This window comes from Betta splendens, chromosome 12, assembly GCF_900634795.4.
Source record: "Betta splendens chromosome 12, fBetSpl5.4, whole genome shotgun sequence".
Classification (NCBI taxonomy): Eukaryota; Metazoa; Chordata; class Actinopteri; order Anabantiformes; family Osphronemidae; genus Betta; species Betta splendens.
Genome location: NC_040892.2, coordinates 5,176,764 through 5,204,103, shown reverse-complemented (window position 1 = coordinate 5,204,103; position 27,340 = coordinate 5,176,764). Strand labels below are relative to the sequence as shown.

General features: G+C 44.0%; 2 protein-coding genes across 5 annotated transcripts; one reads left to right on the top strand and one right to left on the bottom strand.

Annotated features, from left to right (window-relative positions):
- The first annotated feature begins 296 nt into the window (after positions 1-296).
- On the top strand, positions 297-8,124 carry rab14l (RAB14, member RAS oncogene family, like). Its single transcript, XM_029168461.3, has 8 exons — positions 297-453; positions 3,274-3,332; positions 3,585-3,638; positions 4,280-4,457; positions 5,039-5,105; positions 5,392-5,479; positions 5,729-5,759; positions 5,867-8,124. The coding sequence occupies exons 2-8, from the start codon at positions 3,281-3,283 to the stop codon at positions 6,042-6,044; spliced, it is 648 nt and encodes a 215-aa protein (XP_029024294.1). The 5' UTR covers positions 297-453; positions 3,274-3,280; the 3' UTR covers positions 6,045-8,124.
- On the bottom strand, positions 7,412-26,913 carry abl1 (c-abl oncogene 1, non-receptor tyrosine kinase). Of its 4 annotated transcripts, none has more exons than XM_029168458.3 (13): positions 26,374-26,913; positions 25,437-25,796; positions 24,225-24,384; positions 15,285-15,449; positions 14,253-14,548; positions 13,159-13,431; positions 12,824-12,908; positions 12,525-12,702; positions 12,223-12,407; positions 11,939-12,091; positions 11,770-11,859; positions 11,443-11,571; positions 7,412-11,308 (listed from the first exon to the last, which is right to left on the bottom strand). In XM_029168458.3, the coding sequence occupies exons 2-13, from the start codon at positions 25,452-25,454 to the stop codon at positions 9,633-9,635; spliced, it is 3,408 nt and encodes a 1,135-aa protein (XP_029024291.1). In that variant the 5' UTR covers positions 25,455-25,796; positions 26,374-26,913; the 3' UTR covers positions 7,412-9,632. The 4 variants fall into 4 exon arrangements, with proteins under 4 accessions (XP_029024291.1, XP_029024290.1, XP_029024292.1 ...); XM_029168457.3 differs by having other exon boundaries at positions 24,225-24,374; XM_029168459.3 differs by lacking the exon at positions 24,225-24,384 and having other exon boundaries at positions 26,374-26,912.
- Positions 26,914-27,340: the final 427 nt, after the last annotated feature.

Below are 27,340 nucleotides of genomic sequence, written 5' to 3'. Positions count from 1 at the left end.
TGTTTTTTTCCAAGGCACAGCAATCATTTAAAATGTTATGTGGTTTAATTAATCTGTAATGATGAGGATGTGGTATAGCTATTTATACAATATAAGATATAGGTTAATTTAAGCAATGATAGGTATACGGGTGGTGTCAGTGAAACCCCTGAACTCTGACATGTATCACATGTTTCCTGAGTTATTATGAGTTTGATATTATATTCAGACTAGTAAGAGTTAAGTAGGAAACCAGTGTGTAATGCACCTGCGCAGGTGAGGCGCACTGTTGGCGCACACGCCGCAAATCGCCGCATATGATGCTCTTTGTCCCACAAGCCCATTGCACCGAGCGGAGGAAACCCTGTGCCGTCGGCAGCCATCTTGGATAGACAGAGCAGACTTGAGCCAGGATAACCTGCATAGCTCATCCGAACAGCTCAACAACGCAGGGCTCAAAAGACGTCATTTCTGGTAAGGACAGACAATGGGCTATGCTTGGACACACAATATCACATATGGAGTGTCTAATAAACGTAGACATGCTGATATTTAAATTGTGAAACAGGTGGAGCAGTCCTGCTGTTCCGTGTTTGCTTGGAATCAGCCAGTTGGAAAGCTGACGAAGCTAGCCAACAGACAGCTAACACTGTTTTGGTGTTTGTCGTTCACATCGGGAATAAAATGTTTTGTCATTGACTTGTTGGCGAAAACCAGTGTAGAGAAGACTGGACTTGTTCAGTTATAACTATATGTGAGATGACAAGAAAAACACGCTGTATGTCTAGAGTAATTTTATCTTCCTAGCTAGCTAGCCGTTTAGCTACAAACGGGGATGCTAAAACTGTCGCTAGTTTGGTACATTATGTTTTTTGAGACATTATGCCAAGGCCAGGTTACGTTCCTTACCCTCTTATAGGTACCGATTAAATCATAGTAAATCAGTCGTCCGTGTTTCCAAACAAAAAAAGCATTGTGATTGGTTGTAAACACTGCTAACCCTACACCCATCTGTGTCAGCAAGCAGGTGAATAGCTAACGCAAACTTAGCTAGCTGTCAAAAATGGCTAAATTAGCCGTGGTGTTTGTCAGACACGATCATTTAGCCAGTCCAGTCAACCACGCGAATGTTTGGTTATAATTATTTGCTTGGTTAGTCATATTCTATTATTCTAGTTAGTGTTTTTTTTTTCAAAGAAGTACGTAAGTGTACAAGTAACTGCGCCGAGGGTGAATTTTACCGGTTGCTAACTAAGCTAGCCACAGTTGTTGGTTAGCAGGCGTGACGTTATAGTGTCATGTTAAAGGGTTAACGCTGGACGCCACTGGGTGGATTAGTGTTTACTAGTTTTTTTTTTAATTTCACTGATATCCAACCGAAATAATGATGGCAGCGTATGAAGTGTATTTGTAACCACACTCATAAACAGCAGATTCATGATGATTTCAAAAAGGAAGCTGGCTACACATTAGTTATGAAGTGTTGAAGTTGGACAGGGCTGCTCCTGTTCACTATAAACTAAAAGTTTGATAAGAAACATTGCATTATGTCTTGTGTTGATTCTTCGTTATTGTATAAACCTATAGATTTTGTATTTGTTTGCTCTGTAATAGTGGGCTCTGTCTTGCCTGTAAAGGTTAGTGATGACCTCAGAGGGTTTTGCATCTAAAAGGAGTCATATGATTTGTGGACCTGAACATTGCAGAAACACAGTCAGCGTGCATGTGGCCTGACTTCCTAATAGATCAGATAATAGGCCCACGTAAGTCGTGCATCTCATCCTCTATGGGAAGTGGCTGTTGCAAAGTGGCAATGTTTGTCTGGAGAAACATTCAGTTTGTTAGAGAGTAACTGAGAAGTGCTGAGGCTGCAGTCTAATCACATGGTCGTGACTCGTATTCTTAAAGGATTATCATGGGGCTTATTTCTACACAATGACCAAGAATAAAGTTGAGTGTGACATTCGTGACATCTTTGGAACACTTTCTGTAACAATCTTAACTTCCTCTACACAAACATGATAATGGAGATGCTGTACAAGTGGCATCAGGAAGCACCGATAAAGGGTCTTTTGCTTGTCTTTTTATTTTATCACACCTCAGCCACATTTCTTCTGGTTGTTTCAGCATTAATCTAGCCAGTTCAATGCGACCACTGAACAGCGGGAGAAGTATAAGCGTAACACCAGCACTGTGCTCTGATCTTACACAGTGATTTCATTTTCCAGGAACTGCTTTAGCTGCATCAATGAGCTGTATCAGAGAGAAGCCGAGTCTTAGGGTAGTTCTTCATGAAGGATCTAGAAACCATAGGACTGCATAATTGTTATTCTGCTTACGTATGCCTCAGTTGTAATGTGGTTTTTATACACACCTATAAAGCAGCATATTTACAACTACAGGCTGTGTGTTTCTGGGTATCCTATAGTTGTTGTGGCTATTTTCAACTACTGGTTTTTGCTGTTTGACAACAATGCCAGTTTCTTTCATACCTCGGTGGCTGTTGGGATTTCAGGGTTTGAAGTCAGGCAGAGCTTTGTTTTTAATCACCAAGGCCAAGTGTCGGTAATATAAAGCACACTTTGTGTAATTTTCCCTCAGGCAGAGTAAATGTTGGTGTGGCATGTGAAAGGCACAGTGAGGTTCAGACTCTGAAACACTGAATTATTTTAATACCTAGACGCTCTTTGTGGTGCCACATCACCTTAGGTTGAGTTTTGGAAGGCTTAAGCTAAATCAAGTACTATTGGGTGTATATAAAACTGCAAAAATAAATACTATATTGGTTGTCTAAATAGGTGGTAGTCTAATCGAGAAGGGAAATTTCAATGTAGATGGTAAGAATTAGCTGTGAAATTATGATTTCATGATGAAGATGCATTTAGTTGCAGTGTGTAATTCATCATCAGACTGATTTAAAAAAAAAGTACTTGGCAATGGCTTCATTTTTGCACAGTGTGTGGGAAGTACAGTCATGGCACCTTCATGGATTTTGGACACTCTTATCTCTTGTATCATAGAAATTAAAGCTTGTCAGGAAACACGAAGACAGATTTAAGTTACATACAGTAACTGATATTAGTGGTTCTGTAATATTATTTCCTAATTACTACAAATAAGTAATGGAACCTAGACACAATAAATACATTGTGATGCTTTGATTCTGATGTTATGGGATTTTCATTACTTTACTGCATTGATAAAGGTGTGCTCAGATTTTGGTTACCACAAAATCTCAATAGGCACAATTACAATTAAATGTGGCCTTAATGTCTTCTGCTTTCTCCCTTTCAGAGCCACGATGGCCACTGCACCGTACAACTACTCCTACATCTTCAAATACATCATTATCGGTCAGTACACGACATCGACAACACCAGTGATGTAGCCTCTGGATTGTTAAGTGTTTATGGACAGAAAAAAGGCCTCACGGGACTATTTATTCACTTGTCTATGACCATTTGCAGCAGCGTTTGACCTCAGCTTGTCATTTCTTTCCCGCTGGTTATTGGCTTTGTTTTGTCATTTATCCCTTTACTGCAACAGTAAAAAGACAAAATTGTGTTATTTAATCTTTTGACCTGTGATTCTTTGTTTTCTCACAGGGGATATGGGGGTAGGAAAGTCATGTTTGCTTCACCAGTTCACAGAAAAGAAATGTAAGTGGCCTGTTTTTAAATGTATGTGTGCCTCAGTGTGTGTTAGGTTGCCAGGTTCAACTGGAGTGCCTAAATTGCTTTAGATGTCTTTTTACGCCAGCGGAAGTCAGTGACATAGAAGTCAAGTGTGAGCTGAACAGTGAGAGACTCTTCTTCTGCATGAGTCAGCTGCACCCTCCCATTACCATTCAGCAGGGTTTTGTTTAGTGCTACTATTAACGAGCCAGATGCTGTGGTCCTCAATGACTCTGACATGATTACATCCTGCATACACACAGGGGTAATTTATAAGGTTTTCAATGTCGGATTTAAAATAAATGCAAGCCTTTTTGGCTGTTGATACTTTTTAATTCAGATACCCAGTTGAAAAGTGACTATAAAGATTGATTAAGTTTCTATGCACCTGCTGCTGCTTTGCAAAGAAAATGAGGGGGGAGTAATGAAGACCATACAACTGTAGAACATTATGTTCTACTAGGCTGCCTGTCAAATGAGATGTATATCATTCTGTATATTAGGTGTATTAACCTTATTCATAGCAAATGATGACGACAGGAATAAATTTAATATTGTAAACATTGATGACATGCAAAATTAGAGCCACAAATGAATGATAGACCTGCCTCACTCCTTTTCCCCAGTCATGGCAGACTGTCCCCATACAATTGGTGTGGAATTCGGTACAAGGATAATTGAAGTGAGTGGTCAGAAGATCAAGCTGCAGATTTGGGACACGGCAGGACAGGAGCGCTTCAGGGCCGTCACCCGCTCCTACTACCGCGGGGCTGCAGGGGCGCTCATGGTCTATGACATCACCAGGTACAGGATGCTTGTTAAATATGTATTGGGAGGTCTGAGTGGTATCCTTTGTTCCATGGCCTGAACTTTACACTATAGCTTTCCTGGTGTATGTATTAAAAATTATGGAAACAGGGGAAGGAAGTTCACCAGAACTGAAGCATATAATAAATGTACAGAACTCCCCACAGGATGTTCAGTGTGCAGAGAACTTTTAGATGGTATCAGTGGTCGGCCAAATAAACACAGTCAAACATCAAGTCTTCCCCTGTAATGTCTAAAGCAGAAAAATGAATGAGCATGTTTACATATGCTTCAATTAAAGGGTGTGGCTTAATTTGGTCATCTTTGTGTTTTGTATAATTTCTATAGTTGGAATTTGATAGTGTCTCACCGCAGTGAGCTCTGGGTGTTTTTTGTCCTGTGGAAAAACCCTGGACCAGATTTCTACTTTAAACTAGTTCGGTTAAACTCATTTTCAACTGTCAGTTCCCTTTTTTTTTTATAAACACACTGACATAAGCGGTTCTCATAGGGATCCAGTGGAAATTTGTTTATTTGCTCATCACAGTAGCTTTTCTTCCTCTATTGATGTTCTATAGGAGAAGCACATACAACCACCTCAGCAGCTGGCTGACTGATGCCAGGAATCTCACCAACCCCAATACTGTGAGTAAACAGATGAACATTAATCGCAGATTTCAGCTTTTCCTCTACTGCGCTCTCATTTGTCACGTCTGTCATTTTCTCTTCATCTCCCTCGAGCTGTTTAAATCCTGCTCTGTTCACACTTCAGTTTATTTCAAGCTACTTTTACAAAAAAATATACCTAGTTATTATAAATTTAGATGTATAGAAATATACACATGCACACTGTATTTGTAAGGGGGTCCAATGTTCTGGGAGCCTCTCTTCACTCTTTACTTGGCTTATTCTTCCTCTGCTGCATTGCCAGGTGATCATCCTTATAGGAAACAAAGCAGATTTGGAGGCGCAGAGGGATGTCACGTATGAGGAAGCAAAGCAGTTTGCAGAGGAGAACGGTGGGACTTCCTTTAGAAAACCATCTGCCATAAATGTTTCTCTCTCTGTTCTTAAATACAAAGATGCCATTTTAATTAGTTGCCTAAATATTAATATTATATTTTAGGTTATTGTGGTTAATTTCAAAAGACAAAAGTGAACTTCAGTTTGTTTATATTGCTAAACCAAACTTTTAAAAAGTGAAAATAAGGAAAGATGAAGTGACAATGTTTTACTTGCTTCTTTATCGCCTGTTATATGTTCTACAGGTTTGTTGTTTCTGGAAGCCAGTGCAAAAACGTAAGTTTCCACAGCAGGAGTCACAGTATTTCAGTGACTGTAGAACATTATATTCTTTTAACTCCCATGTGTCTCCTTCCTCACATTTATGCTTGTTTTTCGTTCAGAGGTGAAAACGTTGAGGATGCCTTTCTGGAAGCTGCTAAGAAGATCTATCAGAACATCCAGGATGGCAGCCTGGACCTGAATGCTGCCGAGTCAGGGGTGCAGCACAAGCCTTCAGCCCCTCAGGGTGGCCGGCTAACCAGTGAACCACAGCCCCAGAGGGAAGGCTGCGGCTGCTAATGACCAAGCAAACTCCCTTCACCCCTTTTTTCTGTCTGTCTGTCTGTCCTGCCCACTCTTCCTCAGCCATCCCCACCTCCATGCATATTTCCACCTCCGTATGTTCATCCACCCTCAATGTGCCAGGAGCTGCATGAAAACAAGGCTGTGGAGAGAAGGAATGGGGGGACGGGTATCAACATGATCCACACTGAGCTGGGCTGTGTGAACTACATCTCTCCCCTCCTCCTCCTCTTCCTCCTTTGCCTGCCTGTCTCCTTCTGTTGCTGTCTGACTCCTTTAAACTGTGTGTGTCATCCTATAATTCTTTCACTTCCTTCTGCTCATCTTGCACCATCCAGTCTAGTTCCCCACGATGTAGTACAGTAGACGCCATCACACGGGTTACTGACACTTTACATTAATGTAATGTTCATATGATAATGATAAACACTTATTTTTATGTTTTTAGCTATATACAGTATGACATGTAAGCACTGAATTAGGTTTCTTCTACCACCAATCAATTCTGTAGGAATAGGATCAAAATTATAATGTCTGCATGGTTTACCAATCCAGCAGTTTATCAAAACACGTGGGTGCAATATCTCACTTGTTATTAATTGTGGACTCAGACAACAAAGGCAATGAAATAGTGTGTACTAAAGGTTGTTGCGTGCATCTAAGGTAGATTCACCCTTACCTGTGAACTCACGTGCCAGCTGTGGCAACTCTTAGGTTCTCAGTAGAGAAAGGAGTGTTTTTAAAAACCAATAGTTACCCAAAGGTCTATGCGAGTGGTTCTTCCATCTGGAATCCTGGGTGTTCTCCAGCTGGTCCCGTGTGTTTGTTAAAAGTTTGGATGCAGCACTTGACACTTGAACAAAAAACATTCTGATATCTGAATTTTGTTTTTGATGTAATTACATGCACTCACCTTGCCTCACCTGTCTGACCCCCAAACTCTTCCCCAGGTCATATCAACGGATTCTGTCCAACATTTTCTTTGCTTTTGTTTGTTGCCTTATTCTAATCAGTTGTGTTACTCTTAAATCTTGTGTTTTGCTTCACGTACTCTTCAAACTGCTGTTGGACTTACCCCGACTCAGCAAAATGACACATTTTAGAATAATTACAGTATTTTACTGGAGAATAATGTAAACATGAGTGGCGGCTGACTTGGTGAACATACTTTAACTAGTCCATAACCTACAGCATGGTATGAAAACCACACTTTGACTTGTCACATCTAAAAACAGTCCTTTATCTCTAGGGAAGCTGCACTGAGAGGCTCTGTATTTTGGAAGTTCTTCTTCTGCCTTGTATATTGTAACACCATGCAGCATGTCCCCCCGCTCCCAAAACATTATGAAATTGTAAGAACCCAATTATGTTTTTTTTTTTTTTGTTTTTTTTACAATTTCTGTACCATAGTGATTCCCTGAATAGTCAGCTGTATATATTGCTTCTTAACTATTGGTGATGACCTTGCTTCTTGGGATTTAGAAGTTTATTTGCTGGCTCTGCCAAGATCTGTACAGTTGTGCTAGTGGGTGGGCTGTAATTCATGCTTGGGATATTCTGTAATATAGTTTCTATTAATAAATGTATGTAAAGGACAGACACCCGAACACCCCTGACCCCCCATCTGCACACTACTGAATCTGTTGATTGTTTTTGTTAAGCGGGGAGAGGAAATGGATAGAGTTGAAGATTAGTATTTATGTCTGCAGCTTTTGATTGCTTTCGTTTCTGTATTGAGGTGAGACTTCCATGCCATTTTCCAACCTGTACTAGCTCCTCCGCATGGAAGGGGCCCACGTTGCTGTCTTAACTTTTGAGGAGTGGGGATTGGTTTGTTATTGTGGGGTAAAGGTGGGCTGGGTCTTTTTCCTTCTGTCCCACATCTTTGAAGTCTGAATGACCACTTCCTGCTTTGTCTGTCCACAAGTACAAAAGACAACGTACATATGTATAAATTTTTAAGGAGCTGTGCTAACATTTAAATGCGTTCTTGTGTGTATATGATTTTAAAATGTTGACATTTTGATTTTAATGACAAGATACTCTAGTCAGAAAAATAAATTATACATAACCTGTTTTTGACCTGTTTGTTATTGAAACTAACTTTGACGTATACATGAAGATAATGTTAGTCACTACTGCAATCATTTACAAATACATTACACTTTGTATTTCAAGTAGCACAACTGCATTGTACTTTTATTGCAACAAACTGCACAAAGAAACAAATAACATATTTACAAAGGACAGCAAAGTTTTGACAAAACAGAGTAGTGGTATGGTGGGTAAAGGGGAGAAATGACAGAAGCTAACACTGACCGTACCGTGGTGAAGTCAAGGCAGCTCGTGGTTGACTTGTGTCCTCGGGCATCGCAGTCAGACAGGGCACATTGGGAGACGATTACAGCACAAATACCAAAAATGTAGACGAGAATAAAGGAACGTACAAAATTACAGTGGAAATTTGTAATTTATACTTTTACTCTGACAGTTCCATAAACAATTCAGTCCAGTGTTTCCCCAAGGATATATTTTTTTGCTGGGGTGGAAAGGCCTCTTAAACAGAATTTAGAATGTATGAAATAACCCCCACCCTAAAAATAATTCTGTAACGCAAAGAGACCCTTCAGTGGTTGGAGAAACACTCTCAGTCCATGGATCCCTCTTGACATATCCTCCAGCATGCCGCTGCTACTGATGGCTTTAAGACTGGCCTGTATAGAAAAGCTAAATCAAACTTAAAAAAGGTCCATTCTAAAGGAAACACAGGTCCCAATGCTTTTTGGTATGGCAAACATTAAATGCAATATTCATAACAAGACAGCTATTCCTGGCCATCAGTAACAATTGAGCCAACGCTAAGTCCAAAAAATGTTGAAGGCACAATCTGTTACTAAAGTGTGTATTGTAGCAAACGGTGAAGGACGAAGGCTCATTCTGCCTCATTTGCGTTTTCCCAATATTGTTTTATGGCACCTGGTTGCAAATACTGCTGAAAATACTCTTGTAAAAAAACACTGAAACACTACAACCAATGACTAGGTAGAAAGTGATGGACTGTAGTGGGATGCAAGTGAAAGTTGCAAACTAGCAGCTCTGGCCTATGTGTTACAAAGCAACCATGACAAAGATGAGATTAAGTGTTTTGCTTTTGCTCATTGCCACGGGCAACACGCTCACAGGCATTTTTCTACTAGTGTCATTGATAAAAGTGGGTGTGGACAAGACACATTAGACACAATCACGTCATAAATGATTGGCAAAAAGTCACGCTGGTAAAAAATTGGCCCCTGGCATCTTAATAAGGCTAAAAGACGCTGTTCATTCATAAATGAGGCTTTTCAATATTGCAATGTGTCAGGCAACATCTACAGATGGACTCCTTGGACTCCATCTGCAATAACCACAGGCTTAAGTGTTTGAGAGAGTGCTGTAGTGTGAACCTACGCTCTGCTGCTCTCTAGCTTTACCCTCGGCTCTCCAACGCACGCTTGGCATAGACCACAGTTCATGCATATGCTCAGAAACAGGTAGGGTAAGATAGTGTATCAGTTTAAAGTCTTGGCAATTTATGATTTTATAGCGCTACCTCTGAACAATGTCACTGATCTCTTTGACAGATGACAGCAGCTTGCTGAAGTCCTGCGGCGCGTTGGCGCCCCCTGTGGCGGTCGGGCAGATTTGCAGCTCACGTAGGCTGTTCTCCAGCTTGGTAATGGCCTCGCGGAAGGCGAACTTGTTCCTCATCTGCTGGATGGAGTCGACGTAGCTCATGCAGTACTTGGACAGGTTCTTGCCAGCCTCCAGCACAGCGCTGTGGCTCCCCGTTTGCTCAGAGTTGCGGCTAATGGCTGCGCGGAGCAGCTCCGTGCCTTCCAGCAACATCTCGCGGGTCACTGCTGAGTTGGGGGTGCGCTCGGTGCCCTGGCGGGGTGCAGTCTTGCGGAGGGAGCGTCGGGGGTTAACTAGGGGGATAAAAGCATTGGGTGAGCCCAGGTCACCTGGGGAGGTGAGGGAGGAAGGGAAGCCTCCCAGGCTTTGGCCGGAGAGGGAGGTGGAAACTGATGACGAGGAGGCGGACGATTTTAATAGAGGCTTAGAGCTGCACCCCAGCAGCAGTTTCTTGGAGCCCTCGTTAAGTGAAGACCGGGTTTGGTCACTGGCAGTGGTTGTGTGGTGGGGCTCGGAGGCAGAGGAGAGGCCCTTGGCTTTGATGTCTGAGGTGGTGGGTGAAAGCGATGGGTGCTCTTGGGTGGGGCTGCGGGAGATTTTGCCTGATTTGGTGGTGGTGGGTGGTGGAGGTGGTGCTGGCTTTGGTTTCTGTAACTTTCCTCTTTCCTTGAGTGAGGACTCCACACCATGCTTCTGCCTGCGGGCCCTGCTCTCCTCCCCTGCCGCCCCCAAAGCGGGGTACACACTGGGCTTGAGAAGCTCAGCGTGGAGAGCACTGGTCTTGGAGTTTTCCAGCCCAAGTCCACCTGGTCTCCTAACTGTCCTAGGCGTTAACACCTGTGCACTAGAACCAGGACTGAGGTCAGTGTCTTTGCCGAAGAATGCCGCCGACACATCTGATGAGCTGTTTAGACGTGGCGGGGGGGTCAGGGTGCCCATTCGTGGGGCGTTGTCCCCCTTCTGCTCACTGGTTTTTTTGCGAGGCAGAGCTGGCTTGCCCCCAAAGGTGCCCGAGTCAAAGTGGCGCTGACCCAAGTCTCGTGGCAGAGTGACTGACCTCCATTCAGTGCCATCTGAGCTGGTGGGTATACTGGAGGACCATAGAAAGCGCTTCGAGTTCGACATGGTCTCCTCCTCACTGGGTGGTGTGGTAGCTGCCTTAGCTCCTGGACCAGGCACTGCAGTGGCTCCCTTCTTCCTGGGGAACAAAGGTCCAGGGTAGGTGGGTGCCCCATTAATGATGGCCCCTGCCGCGTTATTGTTAGAGCCCAGGAACTTTGAGTCGAGTCCATGTGTGTTTTCATTCATGGCCAAGGATGCACCATTGTTAAAGAGGTCAATGTCTCGAGGTTCCGGACTCATGACCCTCCTGTCACAGTGGAAATCGGACTCTCTGAAGGAAGAGCTGCGTTTGGGGGGGGCTGGTGCGCTCTTTTTCTTTTTCTTGATGAGGCTGAGAAAAACACTGCGTGTCTTGTCCTTGTCTTTAGACAACAAGCGGTCATCTTCGTTCAGGTTAGTGTCCAAGAAGGTGCGCTCTTTTCTAGGGAGCATGGGTGACGACACCACTGCCTCTGCGTCCAATGGATCTGAGGAAATAAGTCACAATTTCATTTCAGTCAGCATACTCTTAGGACACTGTGCTGGCAGGTGTTTCAAGGGCCAAAGGAATTTAAGGGAAAAGTCAAAGCCAGTCATTGTTTTATGGGTAAGCGTGTCTCACCTGGGCTGTCTCCATCACGGTTGTCCGTGTTTTTGCGCATAGTTCTGGTCTTAGTGGGCAGTTCTGGAGCCTGCTGGTTGGAGCCCGGTGTTGCTTTCTTTCCTTTCTTGCCCAGCTCCTTTTCCACCTCTATAAAAACCACACACACTTAAAAGTCAACAGTTGATTTTTACAGTGATGGCAGATCTACCAGCCACACACATTATCACCATGGCGGTGGCTGCTGTTGGTTTTCTGCACCATTCAAGTGTTAGTGGTGTGTGCTGTGTCTCGTTACGCCTAAACTGTAGCGCGCTAAAGGAAAAAAAAAACAAAAGAAGTGCTCACCATCGGAGATGCTGGATTCCTGAAACATGGTTTCAAAGGCTTGGTGGGTTTCAGCAAACGAGGGGCGTTCTGAGGGGTTCCACCTCCAGCCTGCCAGTAAAAACAAAACCATAAGAACCAACGTCCAAAAGAAAATGCGCCTTCGGTCATAGACGCTTTTGCTACTCACAGGCCCTCATGAGTTCGTAGACCTTCTCAGGGCAGCCCTCTGGTCGATCCATGCGGTAGTCTTTCTCCAGCAACTCATACACCTGGGACAAGTCAATACCAGGGTAAGGGGACATGCCGTAGGTGGCTATTTCCCACAGCAGTACGCCAAAGGCTGTTGAAGGAAACGCAAGACAGTTAGTTTTGCGATTTGTACAAAGACAATGTCAGAAATATACCAAAAACTAAGTTGTAGGGTGAAAGACACTATTTTCTTAGACCCATACATCAGAAGTACACTCTTACCCCAAACATCAGATTTGATGGAGAACTTATTGTAAGCCAGACTCTCTGGGGCAGTCCATTTGATTGGGAACTTGGCCCCAGCATGGGCTGTGTAGGTATCTCCCGTCATCAACCTGCTCAGACCGAAGTCTGCAACCTTAACCAGGTGGTTCTCCCCAACCAGACAGTTACGTGCAGCTAAGTCCCTGCAGGAGGAAGACGAAGAGGAGAATGAGGCAATGGACATATATCTTAGACTGGTAGTGTCTATTCATCTTGGCAGACAGAAATAGTTTATTGAATTGCATGGGCTCTACACTTGCCTGTGTATAAAGTTTTTTTTCTCCAGGTACTCCATGGCTGAGGAGATCTGTGTGGCCATGTGAAGCAGCACCACGGCATTGACCTCCACTCTGTTGCACTCCCTCAGGTAGTCCAGAAGGTTACCGTGGGTCATGAACTCTGTTATAATGTAGAACGGGGGCTCCCGTGTGCACACACCTGCCAGAGAGAAAGGAATAAAGAAAAAAAATAAGATTTCTAGACATTCATTAGGCTGATTATTAGTTTTTAAATGTGTTTTAAAGACTGGGAAGATAAAGCAATGTGAAGGTTCACACACCTAACAGCTGCACCAGGTTGGGATGTTTGATCTCTTTCATGACAGCGGCCTCCTTGAGGAACTCCTCCACCTCCATCGTATCCTCCTGGAGAGTCGTGAGAAGAAAAACAAGAGTCAACCACTGTTTTGTTGCAGTTACATCCACCGTGACACCAGAGGGCAGTATTACTCAGATGAACCCATGATCCTTAACAGACTGCGTTAATGCCAAAATGTTTCCATTTGACTAGATGGATATTTAAATGGATCCATTCCACGGCCAAATGCATGCTTTCTAATGCAGAAGGCATGCAGATATTAATCGGTTGTCACTCTTTTTCGAGCCATGGTCTTACCTTTAGCGTCTTGACAGCCACAGTGAGGTTATACTTCTTCCAGACACCCTCGTACACCTCCCCATACTGGCCTCCTCCTAGCTTGTGCTTCATGGTAATGTCAGTGCGCTCCATTTCCCACTTATCATAGTTGGGAGAAACTCCGTAGATGGTGGGCTTGTTGCGTTTCGGCGCTGGGTAGTGCAGTGTGGTGATGAGGCCGTCGGCCACCGTGGAGTGGTGGTGCACCAACTCTGCCAGTGTGTTGAAACGACTTTCAGACGAGACGTAGAGCTGCAGGATAAATAGATTCTACATTTGAGTCAGCCGAGGACAGTGTTTCTAACAACTGACATGGTTTAATCATTATTCATTTAAATGTAAAAGCTTTGCTTTACATTGAATTGAAACTGATCTAGAATCAAGGACTGACAGAGGAATAATGTATGTAAACAGTAGTAAATTATCAAAATCATTTAAATTCATTAAAGTAATCGCAAGATATCTGTGAGGAAACTGGAGGAGGGGAGACTTCTGAGCAGAACTCAGTGGACACAGTCTTTTCCATTGTCCAAGTCTTACATAACCCTTGACGCGCTGTGCTCCATAACCTGCCATTCACAGGTCTTCATTGTGTGAAAGGCTCTTTGCGCACATTAAAAGCATGTGGGGGTAAAATAGAAAAGAATCCTGACTGTAGAGATCTGACTCATGTAGTATCAATCACACATGAAACTAAGCTGCAGTTTAGCAGATTGGGGAGTGTATCTCACATTATTGGTCTATCATACCACACCCTTGACTCCTGAGTTGTAGCGCGGTGGGAGGATGAAGAACACTGTGTGTACATTTGCTTTGTTCGTGTGTGTAAACTTGTCTGTTTTATCGCGGCCGTCGGTGACTGGCTGGCCTTGCGTCCGCCGGCCATAAAAGCAGCACAGTGGTGGTTAGAGGGATTCCTGTCATAGCTAGCGTTCCTTGAGTTACTTCACCTCAGCGGCAGGCAGCGAGGGCGCCGCGGACAAAATGGCAGCAGCTTTTATGAGCGATAGGGTGACGCGGAACGCCGCGCTTGTTAATAAACAGCCCGTGTCTGCGTTTCCAGTGATGACTACCTTGCCGTCCGATGCCGTGTTGATCCTGTAATGGTAGACTCGCCCCTCGTACCGCAGAGATATGGACCTCTGGCCGGGGCTGCTCTCGCTCTCGCGGACCAGAAAGCTCCCGTTGATGCCCGAGCTGAGCAGGTACTCTGCAGCGTTGCGCGACACGGGTCCGTGGTACCAGCTGTGCTTCTCCAGGCTGTTGACGGGCGTGATGTAGTTGGACGGCACCCACCCCTGGCCATTTTTCGTCTGCGCTTCACACCACTCGCCATTGTGGTTGTAACCCAGCACACGAAGCTTCTCTCCTAGTGACATGATGAAAACATTTCATACAGGAAGTAGCGAAATGGATACATATGCATCATTTACATTATTTGTACTGGTTGGTTTTTGATATTTGTAGGGGGGACTGTTCCTCAGACTACCATAGAATAGACATTGTAGAAGAGCACGTTCTGAGTCAGACATGCAGGAATCCACTGTATCTAATGTTAAGTTTCCTTAAATCAGGAATTCAGGGTCTTTCCTTAACCACAAATATTTGGTGACCTGAACACAGGAAATTGATCTGTTTTCCTTTAGTTTAGGCAGGACACAGTAAAATGGAACTTTAAATTTAAAACCAATGAAACATTACAATGAACTGGAACGTTGTGTGTTAAAAGGAGACTTTCTTGTTTATTCCGGTGCATATGTTCTCTCCTTCCTTCCTCTTTTTGTCTGTGATCCATCTGTGGTATTGTTTTACAGCCAGTTCATGGGGGGGGGGGGGGGGGGGGGAAGCGAGAATCAGACGAGGATGAGGACAGAGTGGGAAGGAGACGAGACAGGAAACAAATAAGCAAAACAACAAGACTTAAGCCTCATCTAATGCGCTGTCACACAGCTGAGATTTACTGTCAACTTGAAATGTGAGGCCAATTTTAATTGCAATTTTCTTTAACAGATTTACTCTAAGTGCCTCCAACTGTTGCTGCACATCTTTGTTGCGTACAGTCCTCCCTGATTCCTTGAAGCCATCAGTCTTTTGTCCCCACTTACCTTTGGTAATGCTGAGCGTGTTGTCACCACTGGCCACAAAATCATACAGCGCGACAAAGAGGTTGGGGTCATTCTCACTGGGTCCAGCCAACAGGTTCTCTTTGGAGTTCCAGCGGGCCGCTTCTGTCAGTCCCTGACTCTCAAAGTCTGGTCTCTGGAGAGCTTCTGAAAACAGAAACATCGGATTATTTAAATGCATATAGATAACTATAATGAAGGGAGAGGCACCAAACAATGGATTTCTGAACACGGGCGTGTCTGGTGTGCTGGGGCATAAGCTGTTTTCTTATAGAATTTTAAGCATGTATGATTTTTTTCGTCATCCATCCTCTGTGCCCATCGTTCACAGAGCAGGTCATCAGCTGGCAGCCCACTTTGGGAATGGCCCATTGCATCCCCGCTGCCTCTGCCTTTTTTAATTTCCTGGCTTTTCCCCGGTTCATTTTTTGAAGATAAAAAAAAAATGCATAAATCTTTCCTATAACATTATAACTTAAATGTGCTGGCACTCACAGGTACGCTCTAAGTCAAGTTTTGGTACAGAAATTTTAAAATGGTAAAGGTTCAGTTTGGCCTATACTGTGTTTTTATATGGCTTTCTCAGTAAATCTTGGAGGATCATCCACCAGTTCTAACACATTTCCCTTTATGACAGTAATTTTACATTACAGTGAATTGGAATGTCGAGAACCGCTAACACTAGAAAACCATGTTTTGCTATAGCCAGAGACCAACCGACACAAGAAGCTGATGCTGCACATGTCCACTTCAGGGGCCACAAATGCCACAGCTGCTTGTGAGGGGGTGACGGCACGCTGACACATGGCTCGAAACAATCCAAAAAGGAGGAAGAGGAAGCCATGTCGAGAAATCAGCAGGAACGAGAAGTTATCCAGAGCCATGCAGTGGGAGAAATGACAGCATGGCCTGGCTACGTTACTGAGATGACACTGAAAATGATTGAATACAGTATGTGAAGAGTACAGAATTCATATGTATGACTTCATCCAAACTGTCACACTGATGTAACACAGAAATGTAAAAAAAACCTGAAATGTTAAAAGAATGTCTTTGAAACTCGCGTCTGGTTTCACTTGGTTTCGGTAATTATGACCAAGACCTGATAGTTTTGATTGTTAACCTTAGACAGACTGTATTTACACAGACAAACAGCTTCACATTAGAAGTGGCAGCTGTCCAGATCTAAGGCAGAAATCTGTGGTCTCCTTCCATGAGGTCAGAACTACTCTCAAACCACATAATGATTGCTCATGGGGAAAATATCTATCGCTTCCATATCTTGCATCACCTGAAAAGGTGAAGATCAAGGCAAGTGAATTCAGATGCTATTTCCCATATGATCAGTTTAAGGTGCACAGCGTGTAAGCAATGCAGTGTTTCAGCTCCGTTTTTTTATGGTTCAGATCAGAAAGCTTTGCATAGAGTGGAATATCGTCTCAGCACAACATTAGCTGCTTCGTACCATATGGTCTGAAAATTAGAGACTGTTTATCACGGTCATCCACTTCAGCAGGGAGCGTACCAGGACTATTAAGTCCATTAAATCATTTGGTTGTGCAATCTTTGGCACACACAAGCCCTGAGCGAGTCCTCCATTACTAATCAATTGCCATGTTGATTATATACAGACAGTTCGTTGGATTTCTTCAAAAACCCCTTGTGTTTCGTACGTCATAGGTAAAATCAATTACCCACTTTATCTGTGACCAAAACTGCTGCATTAGAAGTAATGGAAAATTAATTATTACTACGAATGCAAAGTTAAAAGTATTGTAACTTTACTATTGTCTTTCTGTGGAAGAAATCTACAAGACCAAAGTCCTAGAAAACCTTAAAAGGAACTAAAAAGGAGGAGGCAGTGAGATTAGACCCCTTCTCTTTCTAAACAACTGCTAAGTGGGACATGCTCAGGAGTCAGATTTCCTTGTATTCTCCTCACTACGTCTTTTTTTCCACTTCTTTCCTCCGCTGCTAGCCAGTGTGTCTGGCCTCCCTCACCCTCCCCTGTGCTCACTTACTCTCTTGCGTTTCCCTCCCTATTCGTCAGTTTCCACAAAAATCACTGCAGAGGACCTGACGAGTTGAATAATATTTCTATTTTGCCGACCGCCCTCACCTTCCCTTTAGCCTTTTCCTTAACATTGCTTGTTAATATTTATCCACAGTTAAACTTTAAACCATGGCCCAAACTAGAAAACAAGACCTCGGCCATCACAATACATTCTTACCTTCCAAATAACAGCTAGACGACGAGGAAAGGCCTTTCTTAGATTTACACCCCACCAATTTCAGGCATATCTCCAGCATTTTCATTTGCTTTCTTTCCCTTCCCGCGTGGAAAAATTAGCTTCTTCTTCAAACTGAGCGTCACTTAACTTTTTTTCCTCAACATGAATCCAGAATGAAAATGAAAAACAGATGTCCGCCAAGCCAAAATAGGTCTTAAAATATATTCTACTGTTTCCTTTGTTCTTAGCAGACGTAAATTGCTTCCCCTTCGTTCTTCTCAGTGCATTCTGAAATTGAAAGAGTTTGATGTCCGGGCAAGTCTACCGACTTTCTTTTCCAAGCAACTCCATGTTTTTTTTCCGCTCCGTTTTCCCTGGGCTTTCAGTTCGCCCCACTTCTGTAAGATCCAAAAGATCCAAAAGCACGGGTTTGGTCCCAAGGCTTGTCGGACTTGTAGATGTGTCAGTTGAGTGGGCAGCAGTGCCGTCTGAACGGTGCCATTCCTCTCGGCCGTCCCCTGTAAGTGTGTATCTGAAGCGCAGGGGCTACTCGTGCTGCGGCTGCCAACAAAGGGCCTCTTTCAGGCTCAGCCCGCTGCACTCAGTGACATCAGCTAGGTCCTCCCACCTCCAGCAGCAAACACACAATGAGAGGGAGCGACTGCGACCACACACACACACACACACACACACACACACAAAATGCAATCACAAAGAATTCAATCAGCAACATACAGAATGAACGCCACCCCGTGTGAATCAGAAGCTCCTGATGATGAGGAGACGTTTGGTTTACATTAAGTTGCTTAGACAGTTCTCTAGTTTTCCACTGAAGTCCTGAAGCTGAAGCTCCTCCTCTGACTTTAAATCCGCTCCTCCCCCGTCCTCCCGTCTTTTTGTGGGACATCTACAGGCTGGCGGGGCACCACATGAACACCCATAACACCCCATGCATTTGGAAACAATACTAAACTTTTTATTCCAGCACAGTTTTTCTTGTGTTACAACTCGCAACTACGGGCTAAGAAAAACCGCCACTCCGCTGATAAGTGCAAGCACAAACGGCACCAGGCAGCTGCCATGTATGGACATTTCAGAGCAGCCGTGTTTGTTCAGCCACGGCAGAGCCGATCAACCTGACTGCAGCCTTCCCGCAGGTGCTCCTCGGCACAAGGGCTTGACTGTCTGCATCCAACATGAAGAATCAGACAATGCACTTGAGGGAGAAAGTAAATGTAAAGCAGCATGGCCACTTTTATAAAGTCAGGGTAAAGACGTTCACGAGGTCTAAACTCTATTCATCCAAGAGGAGAAATAAAACGACAACATAACAATCTGATGCAATGCCCCACACCCACATCTACTGGACTATTAGATGCCTTTGCTTATTGTATGCTCGTCTGCTTGCTGTGGGTATACTTGTTTTCATTAGCATCTATGGGCATTCTTCAATATGGTTCAGTCTCAGTGGCTTTTTAAGCAATGACCTCAGTGCCCTGAACATTCAGTCACATGGCACCAGCCCTACATCATCGCTGCAGTGCTGGTATGGCAAACATTTGTGTTCCTCTCATGCACCACCCCAAACACCAATTAAGAAGAAATGCAGGCTTCCTCGAACTCTGAGAAACGGCCATTAACTCACCGCAGTCACAAAGTGTTGGGAAGATGAGAGAACGAGGGGAAGAGGAGACGGACTATAAAAATGGAGGAGGAAAAAAGGTTGCAGATGGAGAAACATGAAGCACATTGTTTGGAAGTGAGCTCATAGGAGAATCACTCACTGGCGTTTTATAATCGGGGTCTAGTATGTTAACTGTTAGCTGACGTAAATCCGCCCACGGGATGATCGGTCCTGTTCCTCATACGCACCCCCTCCCGCTTTCCTCAATCTACCGCCAAACTTTAAGCAGAAAACAGGTTTTATATTATATTATATTAATCCACACTTCACATCATAATTGCCAAGTTTGACCAATGCAATTTAATACATTTATTACTGCACAGTGAGCAAGCGTGCACCTCCATAATTCATACCATCAGATTATTGACTGCTAACATCTGCTATCAACATTTTAACATGTGGTAGCGCAGTGAAGGCAGACGTAGTTCATTAACTAGTGATATATTATTTGTGCTCGATCGTCACCATTTTGAGGCGAGCGTCATCCTACAATGACACTGTCTTTGAACGGGTTTGAAGGCTTTTCGATTTTTCTCCTTCGCACAAACATTATGACAATGTCTAATAATGCGGGCCAGGCAGCCCTGTGCATAAATCCATTCATCCCAGTCATGGAACAAGAGTTATTATGCTTTTAAACCAAGCACGCTTTCTAATTACAGAGCAGGAAAATGGTGGGAGAATGGAGAGCCAACGCCATGTTCCTAACAGACTTTCTGCACCGTGTAGGGTTCATCATTTCACAAGCAAATCAGCAGCGGTCTACTTTAGTGAAACATCAGACACAGAGAAATCAGGTTGTGACTGTAGGGATAGCAGTGTGGTCATGTGGCTGTTGACTCAGGGTCCTCCGGAGAATGCAGCCAGAGTGTCTGTGGCGTGCAGACAAGCAGATGAGGTTAGGGGTTTTAGGTTCCACATGCAGAGAGCAGACACTTAAGAACAAATCAGTGGCTCCTCTAATTCAAGGTTACAGGCTTCAGCATGAACCTGGAGTGATAATAAGTTACCAGTGGGGATGACAGTCAAAGGCAAACATACAGACATAAAAAAATAAAAGAAAGTTCTTTCTAGTAATGTGCAAAATTCATATTCACATTAAAAAGGGGGGAAAAAAATCACACAATCTTAAATATGAAAGAGCTTTTTTTCCTGTGGATCCGAACCTGGGGTCATTAGCCACGTTGCAAGATGAAGTGAATATTATGTATATGCTCACACACAAACACCTCTCTAGCCAAGTTCCTCTCATTTGAAATGGCCCATTAACAGTTTACTGTCAAGTCTATTTCACAACAGAAACAGATTTAGTTGAATCAAACGTAATATTATTTATACTTGAATTTATTGGGACCAAGCTGGATGGACTCTTATCACGACGACAGATACAAAACAGGGCAGCCTGAAGCAGATATCCAACGCATCAGACAAGGCCCAGACAAAACTATGCAAACCTAAAGAAGACTGTAACGTACAGACAGCAGTCCAGAGTAGAGAAGAGCTACTTTGACCAGACAGACTTGCAGGTTTTTATTGAAAAAATTAGGACAGAAAGAGAGAAGCCAGATAAATGAACTCTACCCAGTAACACAGTTTTACTCACAACTCCTATGTGCATTTTGACCCAGAGCGCTGGCATGAAGCACCATGCTTTATATTCCATTGTTTTACGAGTGTGGAGGATAAGAGAGCCAAACTCCTCAGAGGAGAAAGCAGCGTGTATGTTTATGACAGGGAGAGTTGCAGCTCTACAGCAGTTGAAAGAGACTAGCACTAAAGACCTTACTGCTATTTTGAGTTTAATTTAATTATTGAACAAAAAGCACAACCGTGTGTTAGGAGCAGGAAAACAATGCAGACAGAACAGAGAGCGCCACTAAATGCACTGTCTGCTTTTACACACCATCAGCCCTTAGTGTCTCAGATGTTATCTAGATTTCTGGAGAAAGACCCCATTTGTCTGTATGCCCATTGGGGTAAAAACAGAAACAGACACAAGAGTAACTGCGGCTCTGGGGCTCTCAGACTGCAGCGGTGGAACTTCTTAGGCTCTTCTTTGTGTCTAAGTGGATCCAGATGCAGCAAGCAGAGCAGGCCTCTCTTCTAGTGCTACGGAGGGGTAGTTTAGCACAACACAAAGGGACAGCACAGATGACTAGTATGGGTTAGATCCATGAGAGGTAACCAGATAATAAAAAATGGGCAGATGATGCAGACAGGACCTTTTTCACTACTGCTAATCAGGAAGTTGATTTTAAAATTCAACTCCCAGCATAAAATGAGAAGAAATAGAGAGAAGCCATGAAGAAAGTCCATCAGGACGATGGACTGCTATCCTATGATCAGCAAATAAAACGTGTTTTCTAACCATGGGTTTCAGAAATGTTTACAAAAACACAGAGCTGGCATCTTCGGGGGGCAGGTTGTCTGCACAGAAACAACAGCTGTGCCTGGAGCTGCCGCTGCCTACTCGCGCGCCGAGTGGGTGTTTACCGCGTAGGCAGGCATGTGCACCCAGGTGGCAAAGAGCTCCCACGCAGCATTCCTAACCCGACAGGAGCTTTTCAAGACACGCACGTGAGCGCTGTACGTTAACATGTGTCCAGTGGAGGGACAAAGTGAGTAAAATGCGTACTTAAACCATCCATAGCTACACAAAAGGCAGAAAAAACTTTGTCTGATGATAAAGAGATCACAGCAAAACATCCACATAACCATAAGACCTAGGTATCTTCAGCTTCCACCCTCTGAATGATGGTACACGGTTGCCAGTGTGTCCTGGAGTTTTGTTTACAGTTTTTATGCTGTGCTTCACTGCTGCCTCCTGATCTTCATTATTTCGGCCTGCTGCTCATTTTTGCTATTGTTCTCCGTGTCTATAAAAATGTTCTGGGCACTGTTAAATACAGTTAATAAAACCTTCAAATGAGGGCAAGACAAAAAAAGAGAAAGATAGACTAAAAAAGAGGAAGGCAGAAAAAGGAGGTAGAGAGGGAGGGACGGGGATTGCACCAGTTATTTGAGAGAGGAATGCACAAGAGGTCACATTTTTCACTCCACTGCTGTGGCTCGTGTTCGACTTTCTCTCTCTCTCTCTCTCTCTCCCCCTCACTCCCTCTACTCCGTGCAAAATAGGCAATATTACTCAACACATTTCTTGAGCAACAGATCACATACAAACATGTGTGAGTCGCTTGAAAACTCACCCATGAAGGGGGAGATAAAAAAAAAAGTGACCTTAAAGTGTTGCATTTAGGCTCTGCTTGTTCGTTTTTGTCATTGTGTCACTCTGGAGCGAACAAACGTTCCGACTTAAAATAAATTAGTAAAGTAAATGAATGTATCACATCACAGTTTAAATGCTCACTGTACCTCTCAGAGCGTGACCTCGCCCATTAGCACAGGTCCAAAGGCCGTACATTGATTTTTCATGTAAAAATGACGCTGACGGCGCATTAGGAATAAAAAGATCTGGTGACGGAAAATACTTTGAGTTACAAATTCTACAGGGTTTGAGTGTCGAAACATGACCATGGAGACGTGCAGGCCACCAGGACCCTAACAGCTGGCTTGAAGAAGCATTACTATATGAGAGGCGCCTGCTGCATGGGTACACACACACACACACACACACACACACACACACACACACACACACACACACACACACACACACACACACACACACACACACACACACACACACACACAAATCCTAAGAACCCACAGGGATCATGGGAGGAGATTTGGTGTCTAGACTGTATAGATTCCACAAGTTCCAGCCAAAAGAGAGCTAGTCACAGCCTAAAAGAGTAACTGATTCATTTACTGCATCCACACTGAACGCAGCTGCTACTGGCAGATGTCACACGCTGTCACTGAGTGGCCACGTTGGAGGAGGGCTCTGAATATTTACCATTACCTACAAGAATAAATTACAAAATGTATAGTATATTTGTTTGTCTGTCTGGCTTTACATTAAGTCACAAATGATCACACATCTATTAGTTTGGCCTTTATTCTACCATCACGGATCATGATTTCCTTGCGTCAAGCTCTAGATATCATGCACATTTTGTCAAGCGGATGGAGGTTAAGCCTTCTTGTATTCAGTTCAAATCTGAAAAAAAATGAAGACACTAAACAAGTCACTTTCCTTAACCCGACATTAGAATAGCTCTGGTGCATACCTGAACCTTTGCCAGACTAGCTTGCAGGTGTCGTACAGGGGGGGAATGGTGGGGCAAAGCTTGTGACTAAGAAGAAAAGACCTGTTGTGCCCATAATGAAACGCATCCGAGCAAGACACAACTTGACATATGTCCCTGCATTTTCTGCACGCTAATTCGTCTGGATGTTGATCATAGGTTGACACTTTTCTCAATGTGTTTGCTACAAATGAAAGTTGGCAACAGATAAGATTTATTATGGGCACTACATATCAAATCATCATCAAGTCAACATGTAATCAAATAGTTGTGGAGATTATCTGGTAATGCATTAAACTACAAAGTACAAAGTATCCCTATCATTTTTTTTAAATGAAGCAATAGAAACTACTTTTAAGACATAAATAAATCATAGCAAACATTTAACTAATAGACATGTAAACACAACTACTTTACCAAGTGTAATAACAGTCTGTTAGGCAAACATGTCAATGCTAACACAGATTATTGGCTCAGCATTAACAACTAACAACCTGACTTTTAAACAGGCTGATGTTTTATCTACAAATAAGCACAATGCAGTAGAGGAAATTACCTAGAAAGAAATAATGAAGTACATTCAATTAGTCTGTGCTCAGACCTGTTTTTCAACAAGTCTGGTAACCTACAGTTTGTAATCTAATCCCTGATCCATCGAGCAGCATGGTGAAATGAACATACTTGGTTTTCTGAGCGACACACAGACCACATTACTAGAAATACAGTGTGTAAGCAATGCTTTACGGAACTCACAACTCGAATCAGTCCACACAATCTGTGCTAGCGAGTGAGCTCATACCTCCCCACTGTACAGTACAGAGGGGTGCCAAGAGAAGAGACAGGTCTTTGCTTGCCCTCCACTGCCTCGGCCTCGCTCTCAGGCAGCTGTGTGAAGAGGTCTGAACCTGTCTGCTGAGAAGCAGCAAGGCGCTAGCGAGCCTGGAGTTAACTATGTGGGACTCACCAGGAAGAAAAACAACAAGATGTAAAATCATGTGTTGATGTTGCCCTCCTCATGCACTGTGACTCAAACCCCCCTCCATCCTGGTCATCACAGGAGGAGAGGGGACGAAAGGGAAAATAAATACAAATACGCCCCACATCACTGACCCTTAGCCACATTTTATTCATTTACCAGCAAAGGTTTTTATTCTGCTTTTCTGACCTCCCCTGTGCTGCCTTCCACTGTGCTATGCAAGATTTAAAGTCAGTAAAAATGATTCCCGTCAGGTCGATCACAGCTTTACTGACACTTTTGGTAAATGTACCAGTAGGATGGGTGCATGGCATACATGTAGGAGGCAAGTTAAACCATCCAGTTTTAGATCTTGTCTGATCAAATCATTTATAAGAATCAATTTATCTGCACTAACAACTTGGGCGTTAAATTACCAAATCTATTAACGTCTAAAACGGCTGCATATTAACTAACCTTGTTCTGTTTTTGTCTCTTCTTTGTTCATATGAGTTTGATTTAATGGGTTATGCTCAGTAACAATTCAGGAACTACACGATGACAAACACAAAACATTAACAGACCTAAAGAGCAAATGGTAAACAGTTTCAAACAAAGCCTGTATGATTTCTGCCACTTTCAGGATACACACCATCCTGTACAAACACAAGAGGGGAGACACACACACACACACACACACACACACACACACACACACACACACACACACACACACACACACACATACACACATACACACACACACACAGCACAGCACACTAAAAGCACTAATGTGAGGTTTCTAAACCCGTTTCCTGTTATTGGTCCCTTGCTCTGTCTCCTTTGCGTGAAAATGATATAATATCACCAGTCTGTGATATTTCTCGTTTTAAGTTAGCATTACTCCAAACACTGGTTTACTTTCAAAACTGACCATCACTCCTACAATCATGAATCCATCCTACTAGCAACAATATATCATGAGAACAAAAGAGTAGCACCGAAACTTTCATTGCAAAGCCAAATAAAAAACACCAAATCACGCTTTTCCCTTACCGTGCACAGCAAAAACATTGCAGGGATGGGTCCCGTGGCGCGACGACTCTCTCCTTCCACCCCTTATAAAGGCTGGCAGACTAGGTCTCCTCTGGTCCCCTGCGAACTTCCCCGGCTGCTGCCCCATAAGGGCAGGGTGCCAGGCCGCAGCCGGGACTCTCCGAGCTGGACTCAGTCGCTCACCGTCCAACCGTTGGACCCCAGGGAGGAGACAGGGGCCTCCGGGCCGGGCTCAGCCTGTCCTCTCCTGGAGCACGGGTGATGCGGTTCACCTACGCCGATCCGTATTCCTCCAGTATGTGGCATGCGTTAATGGAACCCGAGCGCTTCAGAGGTCGAAGAAAGGCATTTCACACGAATCTAAAAGCATAAATGACAAGGAACAGGTCAGGTTCATCAAAAAACTTTCTAAAAATCCTTGTTTGCAAAAACAACAACATACAAAGACTAAGGTTATGATGAAATAAACACTGCAATCAATCCAATCAAAACTGCCTGCAAGGCTAATCCAACCACTGAGAGCCAAATAACCGTTGACCCTGCTTAAAGTTATAACCATGTTGTTAGAGCCGCTACTCTGAACGTACTTCCTGTACAACACCGGGATTAAATGACTTACACCTGCACAATTTCCCTTTTCTGTGAACAATAAAACGGTTGCATGAGGAACTGTTCAGTTTTCTGCAGAATGCAAACGTTATTAGAGACGTCCGCGTTGACGCATCAACGGCAACAACACAGTAATAACTGCACCAACTTTATACATGGAGGAAGTGCGACAGAATGACTGACCAGCAGCACAACTTATTTAAAGTCCGAGAGCAACGAAGGAGCTGTGGAATCATCACTAATAACAAAATGGCAGCTGCTCGCGCATTTCCCAAACTTATACAAATACAGACACATTTATTGGAGAGAAACGTGAACAGATACTTACAAGGCACTTTTATCCCGGTCGTTAGCGGACGAGCACGAGCTAATGCTGGATGTAGCCATGGAGGCAAACTAGCGTTAGCGCCGCAGCCTGAACGCGCGTCGAGCAGTCAACAGTTGGCTCGTGACGAGCTGACACTAAGCGCGAGCTCGATGTGCTGCGAATTGCGCCCAATAAAACGCCGCCGCTCCCCGACGAGTAGCACTCTATGCAGCGGACGCGTAGCGGGCTCGTTCCAAACTTCCGCGTCCACTCGTCGCCTCTCGCGGAGCTTCTCTCGCTGCGGCGCCCGGGACTGAAGGCGCTTCAATCAAAGCGGCGGAGCGAATTCGAGGAAAGTCCGCCGGCCACAGACCGACGCCTCCGTCAGCGCGTCCCGTCCCCTGGTTGCAGTCGCCGTGCTCTTTGTTACCGAAGCCCCGCTCCGCGTACTTATGCATCGCTCTCACGTGAGAATCAACAAAGTGAGCGGCAAACTTTGGCCGAGTGGTGGTTGTGTCGCTGGGGCCGCCATACTTCCATACGCAAGGTGGTTTACAGAAGTATGTGGGTGGGGCGACGTCTGACGTCACCGTGCGTGCGTGGGCTAGTACCGCAACTCAAGTTGGGATCATTCTGGGAGAGCAGGACGGAGATCCACGGAATTAATATTTAGAATTACAATAATTACAGGAACAAAAGTTGTAAAAACACGTGCTCACAAAACACACTTCATAGCGTTTATGGCTGGCTGCAGAAGCCACTACTGTCATTCATGGGGAACCGGTGAAACTAGTCGAGGAGTAAAATTACCTGCGAACCATCTTTGACCTCCTGCTGAAGTTCTCCTTCAACACGGAGTGAATTTATAAGCGGTGTCACCAGCATCAGTATATACCCAGGAAACTCAACTCCATAACCTGCTGGTTCCACTCCACCACCGTGCAGAACAGGAACCAACTACATAATTGTGGCAAAGTATGCTCTAAAG